The sequence below is a fragment of the Brachycentrus maculatus genome, unplaced genomic scaffold (genome assembly GCF_059751285.1).
Source record: "Brachycentrus maculatus isolate JH-2025_06_01 unplaced genomic scaffold, ASM5975128v1 h1tg000348l, whole genome shotgun sequence".
Taxonomy (NCBI): Eukaryota; Metazoa; Arthropoda; class Insecta; order Trichoptera; family Brachycentridae; genus Brachycentrus; species Brachycentrus maculatus.
In genome coordinates, this window is record NW_028281097.1 from 32,276 (window position 1) to 56,618 (window position 24,343).

General features: G+C 37.1%; 1 protein-coding gene across 5 annotated transcripts in view; it reads left to right on the forward strand.

The window, feature by feature from the left end:
- The window catches only part of LOC148303793 (uncharacterized), a 61,582-nt gene that overhangs the window by 26,875 nt on the left and 10,364 nt on the right, over positions 1–24,343 (forward strand). For all 5 annotated transcript variants that reach the window (XM_088269375.1, XM_088269372.1, XM_088269376.1 and 2 more), the window contains exons 4-7: positions 3,502–3,642; positions 19,394–19,602; positions 20,130–20,408; positions 20,489–24,027. In XM_088269375.1, coding sequence (XP_088125501.1) covers positions 3,502–3,642; positions 19,394–19,602; positions 20,130–20,408; positions 20,489–24,027 — 4,168 coding nt within the window. The remainder of the gene's footprint in view (positions 1–3,501; positions 3,643–19,393; positions 19,603–20,129; positions 20,409–20,488; positions 24,028–24,343) is intronic.

Here is a 24,343-nt window from a genome sequence, read left to right on the forward strand (position 1 = left end):
GCTAGAAATATTAGGTCAAACGATAGTCAAGTAAGACAACTTTATATCGATCAATGTCGGTGCCAGGAGTGGGTGTTGTAATTACAATAAGATCGATCCGTCTCGGAGTTTAATTATTTTAAATTTAACTTGCCACATTCAAAATGTATCCTTGAATTTCAGGTCGTACAACTCGCGTCTTCAATTTTGTTGCTTTAATTTTAATTCTCGCAGACTCTTTTATAAGATTGATTATATGTTTGTACGTCTACAAAGGATGTATAAACGCGGGTGGGTTTTGTAGCATTAAAAAAGTCTAATGCCAGATCAATAATCAAACTAAAGTATTTTTAGGTATGTAACATACAGTGTGCTTCTGAAAGGATGATAATTTCCGACAGTAATATTTACCACTCAGCAGGTTGTTATTTTTGTCGAAAATTGCAAATTCGCTGCGCTTTCAAAATATCCACGACAAAAATGGTCTGATGATGTGGATATTTTCTGATAATGCCTTGTAAATAACTCGTATCGCTCACTCCTTTCAAGAACGTCTTAAATCAAAAATCGTCAATTTTCAGTTGTGCGTGTTTTCGGAATGCCCAGAAAATGTAGTATATCCCAGCAAAAGAGGCATATTTTAAACTAAATATTTACCCGCTACAGAGCAGAAAGTGTTGTTTTTGCATTTTGAGGAAAAGGTATTGTTTAATTATTTTTTTTTTAATACTAAATATTTTTCAAATGAAGAAAAAACCTTCAGGTTTTCCCTTAAAAGATCTGTTGCACAGTAAAAAGTTCAATTAGTGGCTTGATATTAATTTTTAATACATTTTATTATATTTTTAAACTTTAAATACGTTCTCCTAAAAAATCAAGTTTTTGATTTATGACGTTCTTGAAAGGAGTGAGCGGTTTATTAAAATAGCTGAGAATATTTTTTACAATCCAATACACAAGTTTTTTATTTATTTTTTAGTAGGATATATTATCCGATTTATTTTTATTATCTGATATAATTTAAACAAAAAATCCAATTTGAAATTAAATATCCATATTTTTTGCTCCATGCTGCTTATTAACTCATCTTATTTTTTTCTTCTCGTGAATTTAAGGCAACATAATATTACGAATTTGTTCAAATTTAAAAGTTAGATCGTAATGAATCGATTGTCTATTGAGGTTAATTCGGATATAAAGATTTAATACTTTCTTATCATTGCTTCATCTATGTTAAAACGTTGCCTACATGCATAATATAATTTACTAGTAAAAAAATCTCTCTTCTATTAAACATAACTAGTTGATTTTATCTTAAAAATAAATAATTATTCTCTCAGGCTGATTAATAATTTATGAAAATCGACATTAATGTACATCGTGCGACCTTTCGCTGAAATGTGGGACGAAGAAACAATTAATTCGTTTTTCATTTCAAACAAAAACTTTGCATATATACACTGGGTATTTTTTCAGACATTTGATTACTGTTAATGTTTCGAATATTTTTTTATTTAATTATGCATACACCACTCTTTGTAACAATTATAAAGAACCTCGATGCATCTTTCTACGACATTCTAACAAAATGGTTATTTACATTTTGCGTGTGTCCAAATACTTGTTCATAAATCTGGATTATCTCCAATTATAGGAGTTAGATTCCTTATTATTTTTTGACATCTCATCAAAGATGAAGAAGAATATGGTAGTCTGGGCATTTACGGGGCTGACGACCGTCATACGCTGGTTAAAGTGATTACTTTACACACGTGTAACATTCACCAATTCTACCCGTGATTGACAACCACACTATTCAAATTCTTGGAATTTGTATAGGTATATATGATCCAATTTCGAAACATTGTTCTTGAATTGCTAGAATTTCACAAGATACTTTTTATTGAGAAGAAACTCTTTCATTTGTATGTGAGGTCCATATTCTTCTTCATCTTTGTTGATATGTTAAAAAACAATATATAAAATAACTAAAGTGTTCGATTTAAAAATTAATACATTTAAAATAACTCGTGTAATTGGGGATAATTCAGATTTGTGAACAAGTATTTTGATACATTAAAAATGTTGTGCATACTTTATTTGTGTTTTAAAAGCTCCTGGGAGGCGCTGAACTAAAACAGTTTGGGAACCACTGCAATAATGGTAAAGTTGGTGCCAGGGTGGGTCTGTTATGTTGCCGGGAGCCCCTTTACTTAATTCCTCTTTAGTTATTTGATAGTTAGCAGTATGTCATTTTGACAGGCCGCCATTATCATAGCCGGGGATTGTAATTAAAACTAAGCTCCATGTTAACTCTGATTTGATCCTTCCATCTTGTTTATCGCCGTATAACTAACGCATTACCGTAGAACGGGGCTACTTGAACTTTGATGTGTTACTTAAACCCAGTAAAAAAAAACGTATTTGGTCTACAATAATGAACATATCGACATGATTCATTGTTTTCCTTGCAGGTGACACTTATTGTCACGATACTTCGATCGAGACCACGATCAAAATATTTTTTTGTACTGGGCTCAAATAACACATCGATGTTCAAGTAGCCCCGTTCTACGGTACGTGAACTAACATTTATCTCATTTTATATTTTAATGATATAAACGCATATATTGTGAAACTCTTTATTTTATTCACGAAAACGCATTTCATTATGATCTTCCCTTCGATTTTTTTCGGACATGTTTAAATCGCAAGGCTCATTAGCTTCTCTGTGTATAATATACCATTCTGTCCCTTACCCACACTCAATTGTGTAAAGGGCACTGCATCGTATTGACGCAGTGTTATCTTGATCGTTACTTACAAGATGATCACTCCTGTGATTCGGGGACCAGTCCAGGGTAATATTAAATAAATATTACAGCTTAAAATAACTAATACTTTTTATCGCCCCCCTTCTGGGAATCGTACCTGGGATCTCCAGCACGGTGGCTAAACATGCTTACCATTACACCATGGAGACAGACAAAAAAAGGCATCAGTTATATTTAATGTAGAGTCCTTTGAATCGCAAAATGAATATTAAGGAGATAAAATCGAAACCTCATCTCGTATATCGTAGTCATACAGGAGAAAGTGACCAAGTGCATTTCTTACAAAAGCGTGATCATTGACTATTTGATATCTTACTAGCTTATATTACCGTGGAAAAAAATCCCCAAGGGTTTTAAACTTGGTAGTATTATATATTGACATGTTAAAAATGACTAACTGCATTGATGTTTACTTTCTTGCCAGCCAAAAGTGACTTAAATGGCCCTCCTGAACATTTTACGTTTTGTTAGTTGGTCACTTTCTCCTGTACGACTACGATATAATAAGATCTATCATAAATTTATCTATAATGATAAACGTATCGATTATAGCTTAGTAAATGGTTTATTCTTTCTTTTATTTTATTACATATTTTTGGTTTTCCTGCTGTGCCCCCTTTCTATTATTTGAAAAAAAGAAGGACGTATAACATATTTATGCTTATTTATTTGTTTCTTTTTGTTTCAGTTTACACAGATCAGCCGGTGTCCTCGGCGTCTCCGCCCACTAGAGACAAGATAAATAGCGAAGACAAGGCTCGCTCCAGGAGGGGCGCAGCCCGGGCCAGGAGGACCCCCGCGTGGGGGGGCCCAGGCGACCAGCAAGAAGGTAGGATACTTTATTGCAAGACTTCTCCTACTGTTAAGAGACAATCTATTGATTGCTATTTTGCCTTGGTCTTTATTTGCACAAACTCTCAGACGTCTATTCCTGAACTAAGTCTCTTAGAAATCCATCCACGTAAGCAGTTCTGTGTATGGTAATATTTTTGGGTAATATATAAAAAAAAATAAACAACGTTATCGTAATATATCAAAAATAAAACTACGTTATCGGATTGAATTCTACTTTTATTTAAAAAACCCCTCATCTGCACCCAATGGTGCATAAGGCACTACATCATATAAACGCAGTGTTATCTTGATCATGACCACATGAAGGAAAGGTGATCAGCCCTCTGATTCAGGTACCAGTCCAGGGTAATATTGAATAAATAGTAGAGTGAAAAAATCACTTATTTTTATTTAAACCCCCCTGGGAATCGAACCCAGGACACTACGGGGGCTGACTTTTATATAAATATATACAGTGGTGTATATTGTGACGCGTTTCGTCTTATTAAGACATTATCAAACACATGATAATGTTTCTCATGACATCTGAAACTCATCTCTTAATAAGACGAAACGCGTCACAATATACATCATTGTATATATTTAAATAAAAGTAGAATTTAATCCAATAACCTTGTTTAATTTTAGGTATATTACCCAAATTCAAAATAGAATTCTACCAACTGTCTGCAGTTACAATACAGTTGTGTACTCGTAGTGTTCATATTCATTCGAAGCTGATAGTCTTTGTTTGGGTCACCTGTCCATCTTACGTTAGTTTTTCACTTGCATTAATCTTCTTCCTATCCGTAGACGCCACTTGATTACATATGATGTGTGTCACAAGTCCATCGCTTGTCTGTTACAAGTCTCGCTATAATAGTCCGGCATAGTCCTATTTTGATTTGAACTACTAGGATTACATCGGTCACCCCTATCATGGCTAAACTCATACATAATATATTTTTGAGTTCAAAAATAAAGATCATACGTCAAACGTTTGAGTAAGTTAATACTATTGGAATAGTCCCACCATATATCGCTCATTCCTTTCAACAACGTCATATATCAATTTTCTGTTGTGCATGTATTCGGAATACCCAGAAAATGTACTATATCCCAGCAAAAGCGGCATATTTTAAACTTAATATTTTTCCGCTACAGGGTAGAATGTGTTGTTTATGCATTTTGAAGAAAAGGTATTCTTTAAATATATTTTTTAAAGTATACTAAATATTTTTCAAAAGGAGAAAAAACATTCAGGTTCTACCTAAAAAGATCTGTTGGATAGTACAAAGTTCAATAAGTGGCTTGATATTTATTTTTAATACATTCTTTTATATTTTTATGTATTGCCTAGATGCAGATGAGATTTTATTTTTAATTTTTAATTTTTTTATTTTATTTATTATTATTATTTTTTTAAATAAAATTTTAAACAATTTCTTTACATTTCTTCTTATTACAATCTTATAATTTTAGCTGCGCTGAGCCTCTCCAAAAAAGAGACCGAGCTCTTGTGCTTGGAGAGGGACTTTTTTGTATTTTCAAATTTTAATAACGTCTTCTAATACAATTGTTTATTCGTCCGATCGAAAACTGATTCTATCAAGGGACTGTTTATATTCGCGATTGTACTAGGACGCATTGTTTAAAATCAATGAAAAAGTGATTTAGTTTGTCATTATCTTTATGAAGTATTTTCTGCCCATTACGACTTTCTACAATACATTTTTCTGCAATCATTCCTGACCTCCATAGTAAAATGATCTCATTATCTACGAACGATACGAATTTCTCCCAGTCTGCGACCGCATTGGGATAGCCATTAACTAAGTACTCTTTGAATACTTTCTGCTCTAAAAACTGAATTATTACCATTATGGTTGCTACAGTTTTGATGACTGCGTTTTAATACCGCGACAGTAAACGTTGCTTTCAGTTTTTTATTGCTACCTGATTATTAAAACAAAACATAAATCTACGCGCAATTAGCCCACTCTTTTAAGCAATTGTGCAATTCCGCAACTGCATGAGTATCCAATAATTTTATACCTGTTTTAAACGCAAAATATTGCAACGTAGTTTATTTCAAAATTGTCTGCAGATTAAACTACATCTCAATATCGTTTTGAGTAGGTTAACGATAATGTATTACCAAAATGACATTTTCAAGATAGAAATTCCAACTTATTGTATGATTTGAACTCTCCATCGACGCACTCGACATTAATAGATTTCGTTTTGATCGCATTAAAGTCCTTAGTTCGCATTGCGAATACAATACACAGATTGCAAATCAGCTTGTGTTTAAGTGTTGAAATATTTTGTCAGCCTAGTCAGGTCTTGAGCGTAAACTGTATCGATATATCTCAAATAATATCCCTCGTATATGAAGGCAAATACCTCGGTGCCAATAATATATTCCTACGTTATGAGTGTATAGTGCTCGTACCTTTGCATCGTGGTAAATTTGTAAATATTCAACTATACCTTTGTAAATGGCTAGATAAGATCCACGACGGAATTTTTAATTGTGTCGGATATCTACGATAATGTTGATTTTATTTCTAGATATAAAGTTTCTCGATATATTATCTATCAATGATTCTACAGCGGTATAATTTGTTTAAATGATATACAATACAGGCTATAAAGATCGTTAATTTATGTCTTCTTGTTGACTCTATAGCAAACTGATCATGCAAAGTGAACAGCGTATTGAACCCTGGTCGGTAAAGTAGTCACCTCCGCGATAATATCCTGTGTAATCTCAGGGGGTATCCCTCTATTATATTATTCTCGATTTATTTATTTTCTGTAGTCCACAAAGAGCGTCCTCGGGTACCTAACTAGTTTGTCAACTAGCACTTACTCGTATCCTTGTATGCGGAGATATTAAATAGTCCATAGGTGTGGTGCGCGCTGGGTAAATCATTATCTACGTACTGCGTTGATACCTTGCCAAGCGACTTTTCTGCCTTGGATCATAGGGTTTTTATTTATAAGCTGTATTTGTCTTCGGTTCTTTAACTCGTCGTGATTACTTTTTGACATCTCAACATAGATGAAGAAGAATATGAAAATCTAGGTATGTACAGGGCTTATATCCCGTCATAAGCCGGTTAAGTGATCACTAAGCACACGTGTAACTTTCACCATTCTATCCATAATTGACAACCACAATATTCTTTCAAAGACAACAGCTGAAGGCGTGTTGCAGGAGCCTGGGTGAGGACCTATCCGACATCGGATCCGTGTTAGTACATAAAGAACTCTCACGAGAGGTGATATCATACATGATACAAAATATTACAGTGAAAGATATTGGCACCATAAACCAAGCTAGGACACAAAATGCTAAACCCTCTTCAAGTGAAACGGAAGGCCTATTGACGACAGTCAACATTCCGGCTTCTCCTGAGGAGTTTTACATGGTTTTCTCCCAGCAATGAGCAAATGCTGAGAAGTTCCTGATTGGCGCACACTTGATTTTCCCTCCTGTTCCCAACACAGATTAAAATAAAACACGTATTTAGCTGGAAGAAACAAATATCCACTAATTGATATATAAACCTTAGCAAGGTAAATAATAAATGCAACTCCCATTAAAAAAAGCCACACTGCTCAAATTTTTGGAACTGCTACATATTTCATAAATTTCATGGGCATTTTGCGTGAACTGGAGCCATCTATGAATGGTTTGAGAAAGCTTTTAAGGATTATTCATTTGCAATTGATTTCTGAAGATGTTAGATATATGTATAATAGTATTTTGTGGTTGTTCTTTTCTATTTCTTTTCCGCGGTTTACCTAGGAGAGGCGGCCGCGTACCTCGGCGCGGCGTGAAGCAAACAATAATGAGTTGTTGCAGTCGTTACCGATATCTCTAAGGGAATCTGCCCGCGGGTGGGGGTGTTATCTCACGCGCCCGGCCACTGAGCTGACTAATAGGAGCCGAGATAGGCCGTCTCTTGACGAACATCTTCTGCATCTTTTAGTCTCCTGGCCTTGGTACCTTGTTCTCACCATCTTTGATATTTTCTATCTACTTTTTGGTATTTTATTTTTAATCGAAAAAACTTTTTAAAGGTTGATATCTGATTATACATGAAGATTTTATCATTTATTGGGATGGGAATATAAGAGTATGGATATCAACCGGCCTTACGATTTTTTTGAATTACCTAACGTCAATTACGTAACGAAATCTAGCTACGGCTTATGCAACGCCGCTTATCATGGCCCTACTTAGGCTTCAACTTTATAAATTTTGTAGCCTATACCTACTTATGAGTGGATTTACTCTTTACGTTTAAAGTTACTTATAATTCATGACTGAAATTTCTAAATTCTGTGTAAAATCCACCATTTTTAATTGACAATCACGTTACCCAAATTTCGAAAAGTTGTGTATAATCCTTTCAGCTTTTTAATGAAATCTTTATTGGTGACATCTATGTTTTTTCAATGAAATTCGTAAGTTATCAGATCCTTTTAGTTTATGCGTTCAAGATTGTTTGTCGAATTATTTCAGGTACTAGGATACGTGTATTAAAAAAAATATGGAGAAAATATAAATGATTAAAATTTGCTTTAAATCACTTGTTAGCAAAGTCGTCCGATTAGTTTTTATATATAACTTGATTTGTTAGCAATCTGAGAGATTTGTTATTATAACCATTTAATGTCAGTCGACATGCCACAGTAATGGAATAAAAATGGAAAGTTGATAATGACTATGCAATGTGATTGATATCTCCAACAAATTATAGATTGTCAATTTGCTCCACGCACACAGATACTTAAAAACTTGTCGTTGAACCGCTTTCTGCTCAGGCTTACCTCTTTTCGTCACTGCGATAGAGTATCACAATAATCAAATGGCGTTGTGAGCCCTATTTAATAATAATACATTTGTATTATTATCCTTTCTATCAAATCTATGAGGCGAATGTGGTTGGTGATAGAAGCAGAGGAAGACTGAGGAAAACTTTAAAAACTTTTGAAATACTTGAAAATGGTCAGGTCAGGAGTCGGAATAGTCGGCGTGTATGCATGAGAAGATGTAGCAATGCGGAAGAGGTGAAAATTGTATGCAAAGACAAAAGATTGGTGTAGTGTTCTATTCTCTATGCCTACCCCTATGGGGAAGCGGCGTGATGGTTAGCTAGTTTAAATTCGGATACTTTATGTTATAAATTATCTTATTATAGTAAAATACTGCTCTAATGTGAATGAGTTATTGAAAGCTGTCCCACCGCATGCCCAGATTTGATACAGAAGCGTTTAGGCTTCCTGAAAAATCTGCTCTTGCAAAGCAATTTTTGTTTTGAATTAAGGTGCGAAATTTATTGAAAATGTGAAACAACATAAAATTTCATCCCGATTTTACTGTGAATTTACCTTTAAAAGCTACATTTAAAGCTACATTTACATTTAAAAGCTAATGTGAATGAATTGCGGAAAAGGAGATAGTGGAAAGTTTTTTTCTAAAGATCATCTCACTCTCACTATTTCTAACCGCTGGTGGAAGAGCATTCCACGCCATCGGTCCCACAACAGCAAAGACACGCTCGCCAAACTTAGTGCGCTGGTTGCGACCTGGTAAGATCACTTTGCCCATAGCAGTTGCTGTAGCCGATCGAAGCGTGAGACGTCTGCTATGACCGCGAAACTGCATTCTCTCTGTTATGGAAATTACTGGGGAAACAGCAAAAAAATGCATACGAACGACCAGTGTCATTCAGAGGCGGGTGGCATTCTCCCACAGCAATTGCGACGGCCGTCATCTCTCGCATCTCGACGCGTGACCCACTTCTCGGCCTCCGTCAGGCATCAGCTGTCGGCCCTTGGAGCACTTAGCGTGATGGCTATCGGACGAGAAATAAATACCAGTCGGTAATTGCGATGATCTCATTGTTTGTATTGGAACACGGCGCAGGAGAGCCGATCTGCATCGGAGCAGAGGAGTATCGATCACACGATGCGACTTCGTGCCTTGTCGTTGTGTTTATCATAAACTGTTTGAGTAGTTGCGAGTACTCGTACTTTTATGATACAAATCATGGCTAGATCAACACAGAGAACATCATAGGCTAAACCATTTTTAATAAGGTGTTTTTCTTTACAAAAAAGACCATTCTAAAGAGAGAGGAATAGGCCGGCCTCAGAAAAGATTGGCCGATGACATTGTCCCCGTCACGGGTAGTAAGTGGATTGAAAAATCCCAAACGATAGAAGTCTGGAAAAAAAATGAAGATGCTTACATCCAGCAGTGGAGAGACGGCTGACAAAGAAGAAGTTTTTCTTTAAATTATTTTATTAGTTGTTATACCAGGCTTTGGGTTATTTACCCTACGGATGATGTATTAATATATATCATAGGTGTCTCAACTTGATACAAAGGATCTATCGTTTTTAACCGAAAGAAGGTGGAAGCTGAGCATCCTAGGGGTTACGACCTGGTTTTAGTCTGTTGTCTTTCTGTGTCGTAGTTAGGACTTTGTGTTAGGGCTAGCTGACTAACTGAACTATCTAACTAACTATATACTAATCCCTTTCACTGCCGACACTGGGGCACTTCTACAAAGTCGATGATGGTTTTCTAAATTTGTATTTATTTAGATTGGCAGTGACATTAAAAGCTGCTGAATGTAAATTCACTATAAAATCTAGATACGATTTGACATTTTAAAATAATTTTCGCACTATTTTTTTTTTAAATGCAAGAGTAATCTGTTAGGAAGGCTTAGCTGATAGAGCTTCTGTATCAGATCCGGAAATGTTTTGGGACCTTTTAATGGTTCAAGTCAAGTGGCAATGTGGATATGTCCAATTAGTCACGATCAGGCGTCACGACGGTATCAGATCATAAAAGTGAGATTAATCCTCGAAGTCAGATTCTGATAAGCGACCCTTCCATAAATCGACTCGCTCGAGATTACTAGTAATTCTCTTACTCTCGGGCACTTGGTCATCTCGCCTTCGCCGCCGATGAGAGATCAATATGCGGCAGTGTCGCTCCGAGTAGCCACGCCATGCGAGTTGATTAACAGCTCTCAGCACTTGGTATTACTGAACCAGTTCGTTTCCCTTTCATCTCCCGCTGCATCTTGGTCCTGCCCCTCCCCGCCTCCCCGCGTGCCCTGCGGCCAGCAGTCTCGGGACCAAGTTATCGTCGGCTGAAGGCTAAGGGATGTACACTGTACGGGCAGCAATTATAATGGAACAATTATTGCAATCATCTATCTGCATGTCAGGATAGCGAATTATGGCGATTCGACAAATCACCGTCTCCTTTACTGTGTATCTTACCTAGATTATCATTGCCCATAAATATTCCGCGAAAATTATAGGAGTTATAAAATATACTTGTAAAATGAAATCTGGGTTTTCTTTTTATAAACTTCTGATGTAAAAACACATTATTTCCACTTCATTTCCAAATCATTCTTTAAAACACTGTTGCCCATCTGGAATCCATATACAGTATATCTTACAACCGTTTGTATACTTACATTGTAAAATATCCTTTAGGCATTTAAATTATGATTTAATTGAAAAAAAAATACTGCTTATATGTGGGCGGAATTATGCAAAAGAAGAAACTCTTTATTAGTGTTCAAGTGTAGTTCACTATCTCTCGATATGTCCGATGCTCCGATATCAAGTTCCTCGCCGGTACCACTCGTTTGCCTATAATTACCGATTAGCGCGGCTCGTGTCAGTTGGTCAAGTGTTTGAACACAACCCGATAATCAATAAAAGCTCCTTTAGTAAAAAATACATAAATATCCAATATTGATAACAAGCGACAGTTGGAAAGACTGTGTTGAACGTACTCGTACATTGCTCCGTATTTCAGCAGAGACTAGTCATTTCGCGGCTTACCATCTTTGTCTCCCAATCAATTAATCGCGAACGCCTCGCTGCGGAGACTCGTATCTCCATTTTGTCAATTATATTATTTAATGCATCAATAAAGCTGCCAATAATTTGCCTCTGTCGTGTGAACCCAGTTTACTCCCGTAATAAACGATCCCCGATCGGCAAAGTCCGCACTTTTAATGCGCGCGGTTCTTGATTACAGCTTCCGATCAGATTACACGACATTTATATGCTTATCACGTTAGCCGTACCATTAATATGGACGTCTCGAAGGGAATCGGATTAAATTTAAATCATTTTTGTAATAGCGAGTAATATCCATCGTGAAATTTAAATACTTTGCGCAGAGAAAAATACGGGTGTATGAATGAGCGCAACGAAAATAAGAGTGAATCGTGTATCCGCCGATATCCGAGTCGGAATATCGGAAGATAGCACAAGCGAATCGAATCTCGCTATAACGATTACCCGCGCTTGCGTTGCCCTCCGAGGTCGGCTGGAGGTGAGAGATTTAGCATCATTTCGCGATATTTATTGACCCTATCGAATCTTCCATAATCTGCCGGGAGAAGGTCGGGGGGCTGGCCGGCATATTTGTTATTAATAAGTTCCGTGGGATGCGTAATATTAATTACACGTGTATCTGCATATTGCATTCCCGTCCGCTATGCGCAGGGTTAGACGCGTGATTCTATTATAAGTTTATCCATTATCTGTAAACATCGTACAAGGGTCTTTTAAAATAATTAACGCTATTAAATCTCCGTACTTGATTATCTTTAGGGCGGGCTTTGAGGTATTACGAGTACCTCATACTTCCCACTTCAGCGATGTGTTATTTATGAAAGTTAACAAAATTAACTTTACATACAAATTGTTGTACGTGGTTGCTTGTTTTATTGGTTAATTTATGCTCGCGTACATTTATGCCCGAGGTTCATTCCCTCGCACATTACCTTATAGCTTCGGGTTTTCAAGAAGGCATTTGGAATATGTATTCGACATTTTTTTATGAAACGTTATTTCTCTCTCTCTCGATGTTTTGCCTTAAATATTCACACGAAATTAAACCTGCCAGGCCTTACCTGCAAGATTTGTATTTTTTTAGAAATTCTTGTATGTATTTGTATCTGTAAATATCAAAAAGTATTTAAAATTAATTGTAAATAATAATTCAACTAATTGTTCATTTTTAGTAATTCGCGTCTTCATACTTTTATACATTTGGACAGCCAATGTCTCCCGATGTATGTATCCTCGAACTAAATTCCATCAAAATAATATACCTACATATGTAGTTACTAGACAATATTACAGGTTTTATTCTGGGGTTAAATTTAATTTGTAAAAGCTTGAATTTGAATTGCAAATCGTAATTATAATGTATGATACATAAATAGGTGTTGATTGGTGCTAAATTGGGGCAGAAGGAACCTCTCGAGGCCTTCATAGCGTCATCCATATAAGGCTTCTCAGGACCAGCTGACCTTGCGTCTACTGAGACAAGGGAAGTTCTTATGGGCTAATGACGCCATGTTACACACAATATTCCGAGTTGTGACTGGTGATACAAATTAAAGGGTATAATTTTGGTATTTAAAGTAATCGCTTACTTCCTTTGGCGATTGGAAAAATTGTGATTTCTTTCTGTCGAATAAATTTGGTGACAATTTGCTGTATTCGTTACAATTATTAAATTATTTTTAATCAGTTATATCATCACTGAATTAAAGGCTAATCAATTCACACGTTATTACCATAACCAGTTATCAATAATTGAAAATTGCGAATTTTATTACTCGGTAGATATATTGAATAGCTTATTTTTATTAGGAATATTTTACAACTAGAATTTTTTGTTATAAATGGGAATCTGGATGTTTTGATCTGTAAATTAAGAAGAAAACATCTTATTCACAAGAATATGTCAAGGTTGTGTGAAATTGGCTCGTCCTCGGAGTTTTTACTGACGAGAAGCGCATCCTCCGATTGGCAGATATATTTTCAACATAACTATCACTATTTTGAGTATAACAAACATTTTCGTGCGTTGGTTTGTTTGACAGTGACTTCATCTTTATTGGATGCATCCGACAATGCAAGGGCGATAAAAAAAAACCAATATTTTAACCATTTCCACTCTGATAATTTTTTCTCATAACTGATCAGCTGCTCCGATAAAAAAAATGCGACGTTTTTCTACCAATAATATAAATATTTTGGCTACCTAATTTTGGGACACTGTCTGGCAATTTGTATGACCATGTTAATTAAAATTAACTGTATTTATCTGAAATATTTTTTGGTAGAATATACTTGGGTGATAGAGAAATCAGTGATTAAAGTTATACCCGCGCCGGGCCAGACATTGTGGCCCACGGAGCTGCCTACTAGAATCATACGGGCCAGAATGTCTAGCCTACAGAGTAGTAAGAGTAAAAAAAAAATATATTTTCTATTTTTCATTAAAAATTAGTTAAATTTGTTTATTTGTGAATATTATTGACGTATCGGAAGTTTAAAAATGCGCACGGTGCGACAAAACCTCCCTGCTGCACCGCCAAAATATACTAGCATCATCGTCGGTATATCGACGGACCGCGCTTACCAGAATCGATATATAGATCCTCAGCATTCTAACGATTAATCGGCTGACCGTTGTTACATAATAACTCTTCTTCGAAGGGTACACAAATAAATTGAACGTTATACAGGTGTAAACGATATTTTATCAGATTTATCTCGAATACAAACGCTGATCAATCGGCAGGACCCATCCGCGAACCTGTTCCTCTAATAAGCTGTGGTCTTTCCATTAGCCGGTTTGAACTTTCGGTATTAGGTCAGGCGTACCGCTAATGCACAAATGTATTAGGATCCTGTACATCGTAACGCCATAAATCATAAAGGCAATCGCGGAGCTTATTTGATAAAATCTTTTCCCGTTCCATATTGCGCCTTTGTAAGAATGCAATTATTCGATATGCGGATAAACATCGCGATGCCCTTTCTTACAAAGTATTATAGTTACTCACCTTATATACTGTACTATCAGTCCCGCAATGTAAAATGAAGATTTCTGCAATCACTAACTAACCGTCACGCTGCTTACCCGCAGGGATAGGCAGAGAGAATAGAATGCCACACCAAGCTGTCTTTGCAAACGATCTCCGACCCTTCGACATTCTTGCATCTCCTCATACTCACCCGCCAATTATTCTGACTCCTGACCTGACCACTTTCAAATATTTGCTATACTTGATAACACTACTTCGATGCGATTCAGTGCCCTATGCACCGTTGGATTCGGATAAGTGTTGGAAGAATATGAAGTGTGGGGATTTACAGGGCTTAAGACTTGTTGTTGACTGGTATATCTGATATACTGTAAAACATTCACCATTCTACCCATGATTGACAACCACCGAACTCAAATTTCATATTAAAAAACTGGTCAAAAAATAAGTGTTATAATTGAAAGTGATTCATCCATCTCATATGTAGTATGTAAAATAACTCGAAAAAAATATCTCATACACATCACGAAGGTTTTCTACAAATAAATACTTACTTATTTCAACTATTGATGTCACCGACATGTTTTCAATTGGAGCATAAATACAATTTCCGAAAGTTTGGTAATGTGTTTTTCAAGTGATAATCCAAACCTGCCAATGATAGGTTCTAAGCTCTAAGCCCTACAAATTCCCATACTTAATCTTCATCTGTATTAAGATATCAATAATAAAATCTTGAGATGAATAAATATATCTGAAAATTATTTTCTTGCGCCTTTTACCACCCGTGAGTGGAATATCATCAAGTACTATCAATCTGATCGTGCTATCATCCGTGTGATTAATTTCACGACCACATTTACCTTCAGTGCTTACAAGTTGAGATGTAGTTTCATGTCCACACCTTTCACACATCATTTGACTTATCGATCGACGGTTTGGTTTTGCTACATGAATACGCGATCTTGTAGATGTAGACGACAGGGGTTATGGTATAGTTGGAGGTCGTTCGTCGGCGACATCCATTAAGTTAATAATCTTTGACCAAAATGGCAGGTGACACGGTTGTCGTATTTACGTATTATTTACGACATTTTTATATCCTGTGTCGCACGACGTCCGGTCAACGATCCTCAATGTTTTTTTTTCACAACGTTTAGCGTGTGTTCCTAAATGTTCACAAATCTGGGTTTTCTCAATTTAAAAGTTATTTTTACATTTTTTGACATCTCGACATACATGACGAAAATATAGATGTCTGGGTACTTATAGGGCAGGTTATAACCTGTCATAAAGATTGGTTAAGTGATCTTTTTACACACGTGCAACATTCACCATTCTACCCATTATTGACAACCGCACCACTAATCTTTTTTAGAACTCCTAGATATATGATCAATCTCATGACACAATACATCGCTCACTCCTTTCAAGAACGTCATAAAATAAAAATAAAACTTGATTTTTCAGGAGAACGTTTTTAAAGTTTAAAAATGTAACACAATGTATTTAAAATAAATATCGAGCCACTTATTGAAATTTTTACTGTGCAACAGATCTTTTTAGGTAAAACCTGAAGGTTTTTTTCTCCATTTGAAAAATATTTAATTTATTAAAAGAAAAAACAATAGATTTTCTTCAAAATGCAAAAACAACATTTTCTGCCCTGTAGGGGGTAAATATTAATTAAAAAATATGCTTCATTTGCTGGGATATAGTACATTTTCTGGGCATTCCAAAAACATGCACAACTGGAAATTTACGATTTTTGATTTATGACGTTCGTGAAAGGAGTAAGCGATATGAGTTCACAACAGAAGCTTTCTCAATCTGACATAGATGGCTGTTGTGAACTCATGTAAACTGTATAATGAGATTGATCTAGGAGTTCCAAAAAATTGAGTAGTGTGGTTGTCAATCGTTTGTAGAATGGTGAATTTTGCACGTATGTAAAGTGATTTGTGTGAAGTGAAGTCTAATAACAGATTAAAGGGTATGTGCTTAGTAAAAAATTTCCCAATCCAACATAGATGGCTGTTGTGAACTCATATGTACTGTGTCATGAGATTGATCATATATCAAGGAGCTCCAAAAAATCTAAGTAGTGTGGTTGTCAATCATGCGTAGAGTGGTAAATGTTGCACGTGTGTAAAGTGATCATTTCACCAGCCTTCGACAGGTTATGAGCCCTGTTAATACCCAGATCCTATTTCTTCCTATTCTTCTTCATATACATATGTTTAGATGTCAATAAAAAAGTTTTTTTTTTATTGATTCAAACACACAATGCTCTCAACCTTTCCCCTAAGGTTTGAATCGAATATATTGTTTATGATCTTTTTCGGTCATGAATATCTGATACTTAATGAATGAATCTGAAATCTTGAAAGTACCTTTACTTTCAAGTTTTAACCACATTCGCGATTCTTTTAGTTCGAACGCAATTATTCTCATCTCTCGTGGTACAAGTCAGTTTCTAATGCTGACGAGTGTCGGCTTAATCGGAGGCGATTTATCATGGGCGGAGATAAAACTACCTAGATAGTGATTTTCAGCGAATCTGGACACAGCCAGTACGATATAATATATTCTAATTTCTGAGGAGGAATAAATCACACATGGCTCGGATAAGAAATCGCCGACTGGAAATCACGGCTTTGTAATTATTGTTTCTCTCTGTCAGCGCTTTGACGAGTATCGGGTTTGATGTATGGCGAGTTCCTACCGACGGGCGACCGATGCGAAGTGAAATCCTTCACCTATCAAAGGGTTTCACTTTCGTCTCGCATAGCTATAGAAAGTACATTCCCATTCTTCGCGAGACCTGTCACTCACGCTTTGAAAAATCGTGCAGTTTTCATTTTAAGACCTACTTGCGGCCGAGTATGGAGTGCATCTTGGAAAACCCTCACGAGTGAAACAATGAATTCCTTTTTGCAGGGATCGTCCATCACGCGGATCCCGCGTTAGATTTATAGTCCTGCGTGGTGCGTGGTTACAGTTTTGAGGGATGTGATATGGCCGGTGTGGTGCTAATAATGATATCCCCAGAGCCTTTGGCTGTTTCATTTTTTGCTGGGTTGAAAAATGGGGGATGTTAAGATTCATCTTCAGATATCCTAATTGGCTAAAACCTTCAAATTGAGTGATTATTTCAATGGGGTTAACTGAACTCGCATCTGTGATGTTACGGTCCCATTAAAGGGGTAAGGGAATACTAACAATCATACTAACGTTAAGGGACCTTGGTTTCTCGATGCTCCGAACTTCCAGAGTCTTGTCCTACCCTCATCAGGTTGAACTTTAGGTTTAGGAAATTCTTGGTAGGGTCGCTTTATTACCTTAGGTTGTTCGGTATTCCTCCTTGGGAATTTGGATTTGGGGGTGGGTATAGAGCGCGCGAGCTTTGCCTGTCGGTGCGGGAGGTTTCTTAATGGGGCTGGGGTCCCTTAGTAGGGTTACTGTTACCGCTGTCACCCTGGGTATTAAAACATGGTGGTGGATTGTACACACTACTTAGTATTAACTTGAAAGCCCGCTGACAGTGATAGGGACATTGAAATATTTTCAATCTTCGACTGCGAAACACTTTGCATGACTGATTAAATATGTCCGAATGTCCAAATGGAAACCAAAAGTTTCTATACCAGACCTGGGAATGTGGCGGGAGCTTTCGGGATCCTGCGAGCATAAAATGTTGCATTAATTTTTTGGCCATCTCGACGCGAAATTTGCAAACGGGTTCGTGGATGAAATACGACGCTAATTGTCCCTACGTGGCCGGGCTCCCATACCGAGACCTGTTATTGGGGAATAATTCCTCGCCCGGCCAGAGAGCCGCTCGTTTGTTTTTGGGAAAGTAAAAAGACAAAGACCTTCGGATTAGTAATGCACCGGCCGCGGCTGCAATTTGCCAACCAAATTGCCAGGGTTCGTGACTCCGCGCGGACCACTAACTTTAATAATTATTATGTAGGTTCGTTTATATTTGGCTGTTGCATACTTTCGTTCCGACTGGCGCGCTGGTTTTGGACAATTTGTACTTTTGTTACCGAGGTCTTGTTAACGGGGCACGACCGGGTACAGCGGGTGATGTGGAAAATATGCATTTGTTAAGGTCCAACATACGAAATTAAACTTAGGTAACATTTGACGTAATAGAATTTCCTGCTTAAAATACCGTTTTTGTGTTGAAAAAATAAGTTTTTTTTCGACATAAATATACGATTTTGAAAAGAACTCATTACCTCTCAATAACTCTTTTCTTTTCAAACCCGCATTTTTATTTCGAAGAAAAACTTATTTATTCAATACAGAAATGGTTTTTTAAGCAACAAATTCCATTACCTCAAATCGTGGATGTACTGGCAAAAAACGTTAACTCGAAAATATGAAATTTTGACTTCAAGATGCACATTATAAAGTTTTCAACGTTCTATAAAGTGGAAAAATACATAAAGTCGTTTAAAATATCATGTTAATGTGGTTTTAAAAGTAAATTCAACTTTGAGTTTAATAGCGGCTATTTTATTCAGGCTAAAAGCTGAAAGTAACAGGGATTATTGAAACAGGAATTTTAGGGTTAACGTTTTTTGCCAGTATACCCACGATATGTTACCTAGGTTTAAAGAAAATTGAGTTTTATTTCTCAAAATAATATATCACTATGATCCACAAAGTTAATGCTTTCATTATTCAAAATAAAATCAAGAAATGATTTATCGTATATTGGGGCCTTAATGTTTATTTTTTTAATGCATCGCAACCGTTTTTTTCTGTTCGTCAAAATTACCATAGCAAAAATCAATATGTATTTTTCAATTTATTTTTTTTTTCTAGAAGGAGCAGAGTCGGCTCAGCATCGGATCCTGTTGGAGGAATACGAGTCCAACTCCAAGCGCGAGGAGAAGCTGAAGGATATCGCCCTCTCCCTCACGCGCCCCCGAGAGCGGGGCGCCCCCTCCCCGCCGGCCCCCGACCCGCCCACCAGGGAAGCCGCCCCAGCGGACCCGCCCGCCACGGACGAGGGCGGCATGCCGGACAAATATGTGAGTTGGCAATCATCGCTTTGGCAGTAATCTGAGACTCGTCATCTCATTTTCAACTTACTTCAGCCTTTTTCTTGTGTCCAGTATTGAACAAAGGCCTCCCTCTTGGACTTCCACAGTTCTCTGTTGGACGCGACTCTCTTTCTGTGCAGGCCTGTCACTTTTTTGATGTCATCGGACCATCTTGTCTGGGGCCTACCCACGCTTCTGCGTCCTGTTCTAAGCCTTCAGTCAAGCATCTTTTTCGTCTTATTTTTTTATAATTTTCATCGTTTTCAACCCGCCTTTCTTATTATTGATTCTTTGCAATTTGTTATCTTCTTCTTCTTTGTCAGCCGTCTCTCCGTTGCTGGATGTAGGCCTGTTCCATTTTTTTCCAGATTTATTTCTTTTGGGCTTTTTCAATACACTTACTACCCATGACGGAGACAATGTCATCTGCCCATCTTTTCTGAGGCCAGCCTATTGTTTTCTTCATATCCCATGGTCTCCCTTCGCTGATGTTCTGAGTTCATCGCTTCTTCCAGGTCCGCGGTGATCCGGACGGATGTGTGCGCGGCGCCGCTGCGCGCGTGGAGCTGCCAGCCGAAGGTTTGCTCAACATGCGCAAGGGATGGCTCCTCCGCCAGCTAGGAACCGGCACCACCCCCGCTCGCCACTGGTTCGTGTTGCGCGGAGCGGCGCTTCTCTACTACAGGGATCCCAGTGCCGAAGACTGCGGTATAATGGATGGAGTGATCGACCTCAATGGAGTGGCTTCCATCACGGAAAAGCCACCATCCAAGACCTATGGCTTTGTGATAAAGGTAAGGATTCGTTCGTCTTTTTAAGTTGTAATTTCTATGTAATATCAAGGTAGCTTAACCATTCTTTTGTATTGTTTCAGACATGGGATAATCGTTCGTACACCTTATCTGCCTTGACAGCTGGTATACGCGCCAACTGGATGTCGGCAATTCGACGAACTGCCGGATTGCCCGATCCAACATCGATTGATTGCTCAGACAAGATGTATCCCGAAAAACATACCATCAATTTGGAAATACAGGACAGTGTTGAAAGTTCCGAATCCATGATTCCTTCGGTTCCAGTTACGCCTATCGCACCGATGACTCCGCGATCTATGATGTTTTCTTCTGATGAGGAGTACAGAACGGCTTCAGAAGGTGGACGTAGAGATAGCGTAGACTGGGGCGACTCTGTTTCGCAACTCCCACCATCTCCTATTTTGAACCGCAATCCTATTTCCCGTGTCAAAGATAAAGTCAGATCTCGGAACATAATTCAAAACTCTTCAATATCATCTTCTCCGCAGTCTGACGATACTACTCCTTCGGATATCGATGAACCCGATAACCTTCAAGACAGATCATTTAGAGAAATTTTAGATCCATACGCTCCTATTGTTATCGATAAAATAAGAAAGGAAGACATTATAAAGCCGTTAAAAACCACATACATATCTACTATTGATAAACAGGCAATCGAAATAGATGACCTCCGAAAAAAGTTAAAGATTGCGCAACACGATGTTAATATTGCAGAAAAGGAGTTAAAACGTTTAAGACAAATTAAGTCTGAATCTGTTCTTAGGGAAAAGAAAATCGATGAATTATTAGCTACACTTCAGCATACTGAAGATGAACTAAACAGGAGAACGAAGGAAGCCGAAAATCTAGAAGCTTTGAAGAAAATGTATAATGAAGATAAAAGTTTGTGGGAGAGTAAATTTACAGAAACGGAAGCGTTTTTAAGAGAATCAACGGAACATTGTGTACTATTAAACAGGCAATTAGAAAATGGACAGCAGACAATTGAACAACTACAAGCTGAACTTTCTCAATTGAATGATAGGCTCACTCGTGGAGCTGAAGAAAATGAAATGTTGTACATGAAGATAAGGGATATCGAAGGTCGGGCTAGTAGTTTATCAATTATCCGCGGGAAGGGGAGAAGTGTCGAATCCTTAAGTGAATTAGCGAACATAGATTTAGAGCAAGAATTAGAATCTATGGATAAAGATAGAATAATCGAAGAGTATGATGAGTTGAGATGCAGGTTTGAAAAGGCCATCCATGAAATAAGGGCAATGAAGCGAGAACTGAGGGAGTCTCACAATTTGTATGATGAATTAGAACTCACAAATCATAGTTTACAAAGAGATATCCAAATTAGTGAAGAAAACAATCAATCGCAGATTTCCATGATGGCCGCTAGAATACAAGATCTTACGCTCAAATTGTCTCTGTCAGATAAACAAGTTAGAGCTCTCAAACATAAACTTCAAAAGTCAGAATCTAGGGATAAGAGAAGGAGTTTGTCTTTGAAGGGAAAGGATTCGTTTTCGATCGGTAAAGAAGTTGAAGACAAATTAGTGGAGTTAGAAAATAAAATTTCACTTTTGGAAGGAGGTAATGCTTTATCGAGTTCGCCACCGGTCATCCAACCACCGTCTAAACCTCCGTCACCCACAAAAGAGAAATCTCCATCTTCCGAAAAGGACCGTGATAGTAAAGCTCTCAAACGGTTGAATGCCCGCTTAAGGAGAAAATCATTAGACAGTGCTACGAGTTCTGAACCGATGAAAATGCTAATCCGGCTCAGTTCACTAGAAACCAAAGTGGGTAATGCTCTTGAAAATAAACGTGATTTTGCAGTATCGTGTGAATCATTGAGTCATATTGCTAACGATATCACCAGTGCCGATAACTCGGAAAGCCATTCGAGTTCACCGCATAGGCATTTATTAGACAGGCTACAGAGCCTCGAAAATGTTGTCATATCTTCGAGAAATAAAGTCAACGAATGCATCTGTCAAGTAAGTGCTATTAGGTCGTCCCGGAACCGGCGTTCTCCTTCACCGATCCTAGATAAAACATACAGTATGAAAACAATAGAGCGTTGTCTCACCGATGTGAGCAAAAAGTTGCAAGATTGCACTGATAAGTGTGTTTTACCATTCGAAAGTATCTATGAAGGTGGAGATATAAATGATTCTGTAATAAATGTTGTTCGTCAACTAGAGTTACAATTGAGAGCGAAGCTGTTAGACATTAATAAAAGGAAGTGTACAATATTGGAAACTGGGGAATTCAATCAAAGAAGAAATTTAGAATTTCTTGCGGAAAAATTAGCCTACGAAGCAGTATTAATAAGCAGAATTAACGATGCAGTTACAGGTCTCAATGGAGAAGGTTTAATCAAAGGATTAATAAAATCAGAAGTTGAAGAAACTAGTCAATTGGTCACATCCCTTCAATCTAAGTTAAACGGTACTCATGTTAAACGTCAAACGAAATGTAAAACATCAATGGACTATCTAGCGAAAATATTATCGCGGAAAATTAATTTAATCAGTAATGGAACAATCGACAAGTGCGTTAACTCTACTCAAAATGCTTTAAAGAATAAAGAACTAGAATTACTTAAAGCGTTGCAGAAGGAAATAACAGTATCGGTTAACCAGTATAAATCTGAAAAAATGATGGAACTTACCAAAGCCTTAATAATAGAAGCTCTCAATTGTCAGTCCGAAAGCGATGCAAATTTTGAGCAACAGAGAACCAATTTAGAAAACATAAGAATTCAAGAAGCTTGGAACAAAGCGCAAGACATTGTAAATAACGAACTTATCAATTCTGAAATTTCCCATGTGATGACGAGATGTGCGCAATACTACGCCACGCAGATGGATGCTGAGAAAACGACAAGATTTACTTTAGTAGCCAGCCAGCAAGCGGTGCTGGAAAGATGGTTTCAAGTAGCCCATGAACAACTTTCTATTGAAATGAAGAAAGCCATTGAAGATATAACTAGTCATTATCAAGAGTGTTTAACCAGCGTAAGATTAAGATCACCAATTAACGAAGATAGAACTGCAGTCGATAGTCGCCAATTGCTGTATCAACTTGCGGATGTAATCGCTCATAAAGTTTTGATCGATGCTAAAATTTTTGTTTGTTCCGGGGGCTATGAGAGTAATCCCTCTTCGGACATCTCCAATATCCAAAATATGTTCTCTAACGGAGTGCAAGAAGAAAGCGGGGTTTGGAATAATATGTCCGATTCAGAGAATGTGATTGCTTCTCTAGATTCTGATCCTACCCAAGAAGCGGAATTCATTTACTTGTTCCAGCATTTTTCCAACGAATGCAGGGCTCTTTTTTCTGATGAATACGCCGATAATAAGCAGGATTTGATTAAAATTAGCGATGCATTAAGGCAGGTAGACATGGTTGTAAAGCATTTGCACTGCCAAATTGGCAATGATGTCGAAAACAAAGAAAATTTAAACAGAGAATTTGAAAGTAAATCTCAAGTGCAAGGTGTTTTAAATCTTTGCGAATCATTGAAAAAGAGCGTAGAAGCATTGTCCAGTCATATTCCCTGCCAACATTGTCTGCAATTGCAAAATGCTATAAGCAGGTAAGTTTTTATTTTATTATTTACTTGTGAATTGAAAACTTTAATCAAAAATGATAAATGTGTAATATTTTTCAATTTTTTATTTTATTTACATACAATTCTAATCTATGATTGCATAAAGCTGTATGGGGAAAATAATTGAAAAAAATTGTTTGTCCCTCAATCAGGTGTATCAAATATTTTGCACTTTGTTATATGTGAACAAGGATATTTTATTTTTACTGCCTCTTGTGTATTTGTCCCAAAGTCTTTTATTGCAATTATCTTTTTAAATTTTACTTTAATTGATCTGCATTTTCATTTTTTAAAATTTATT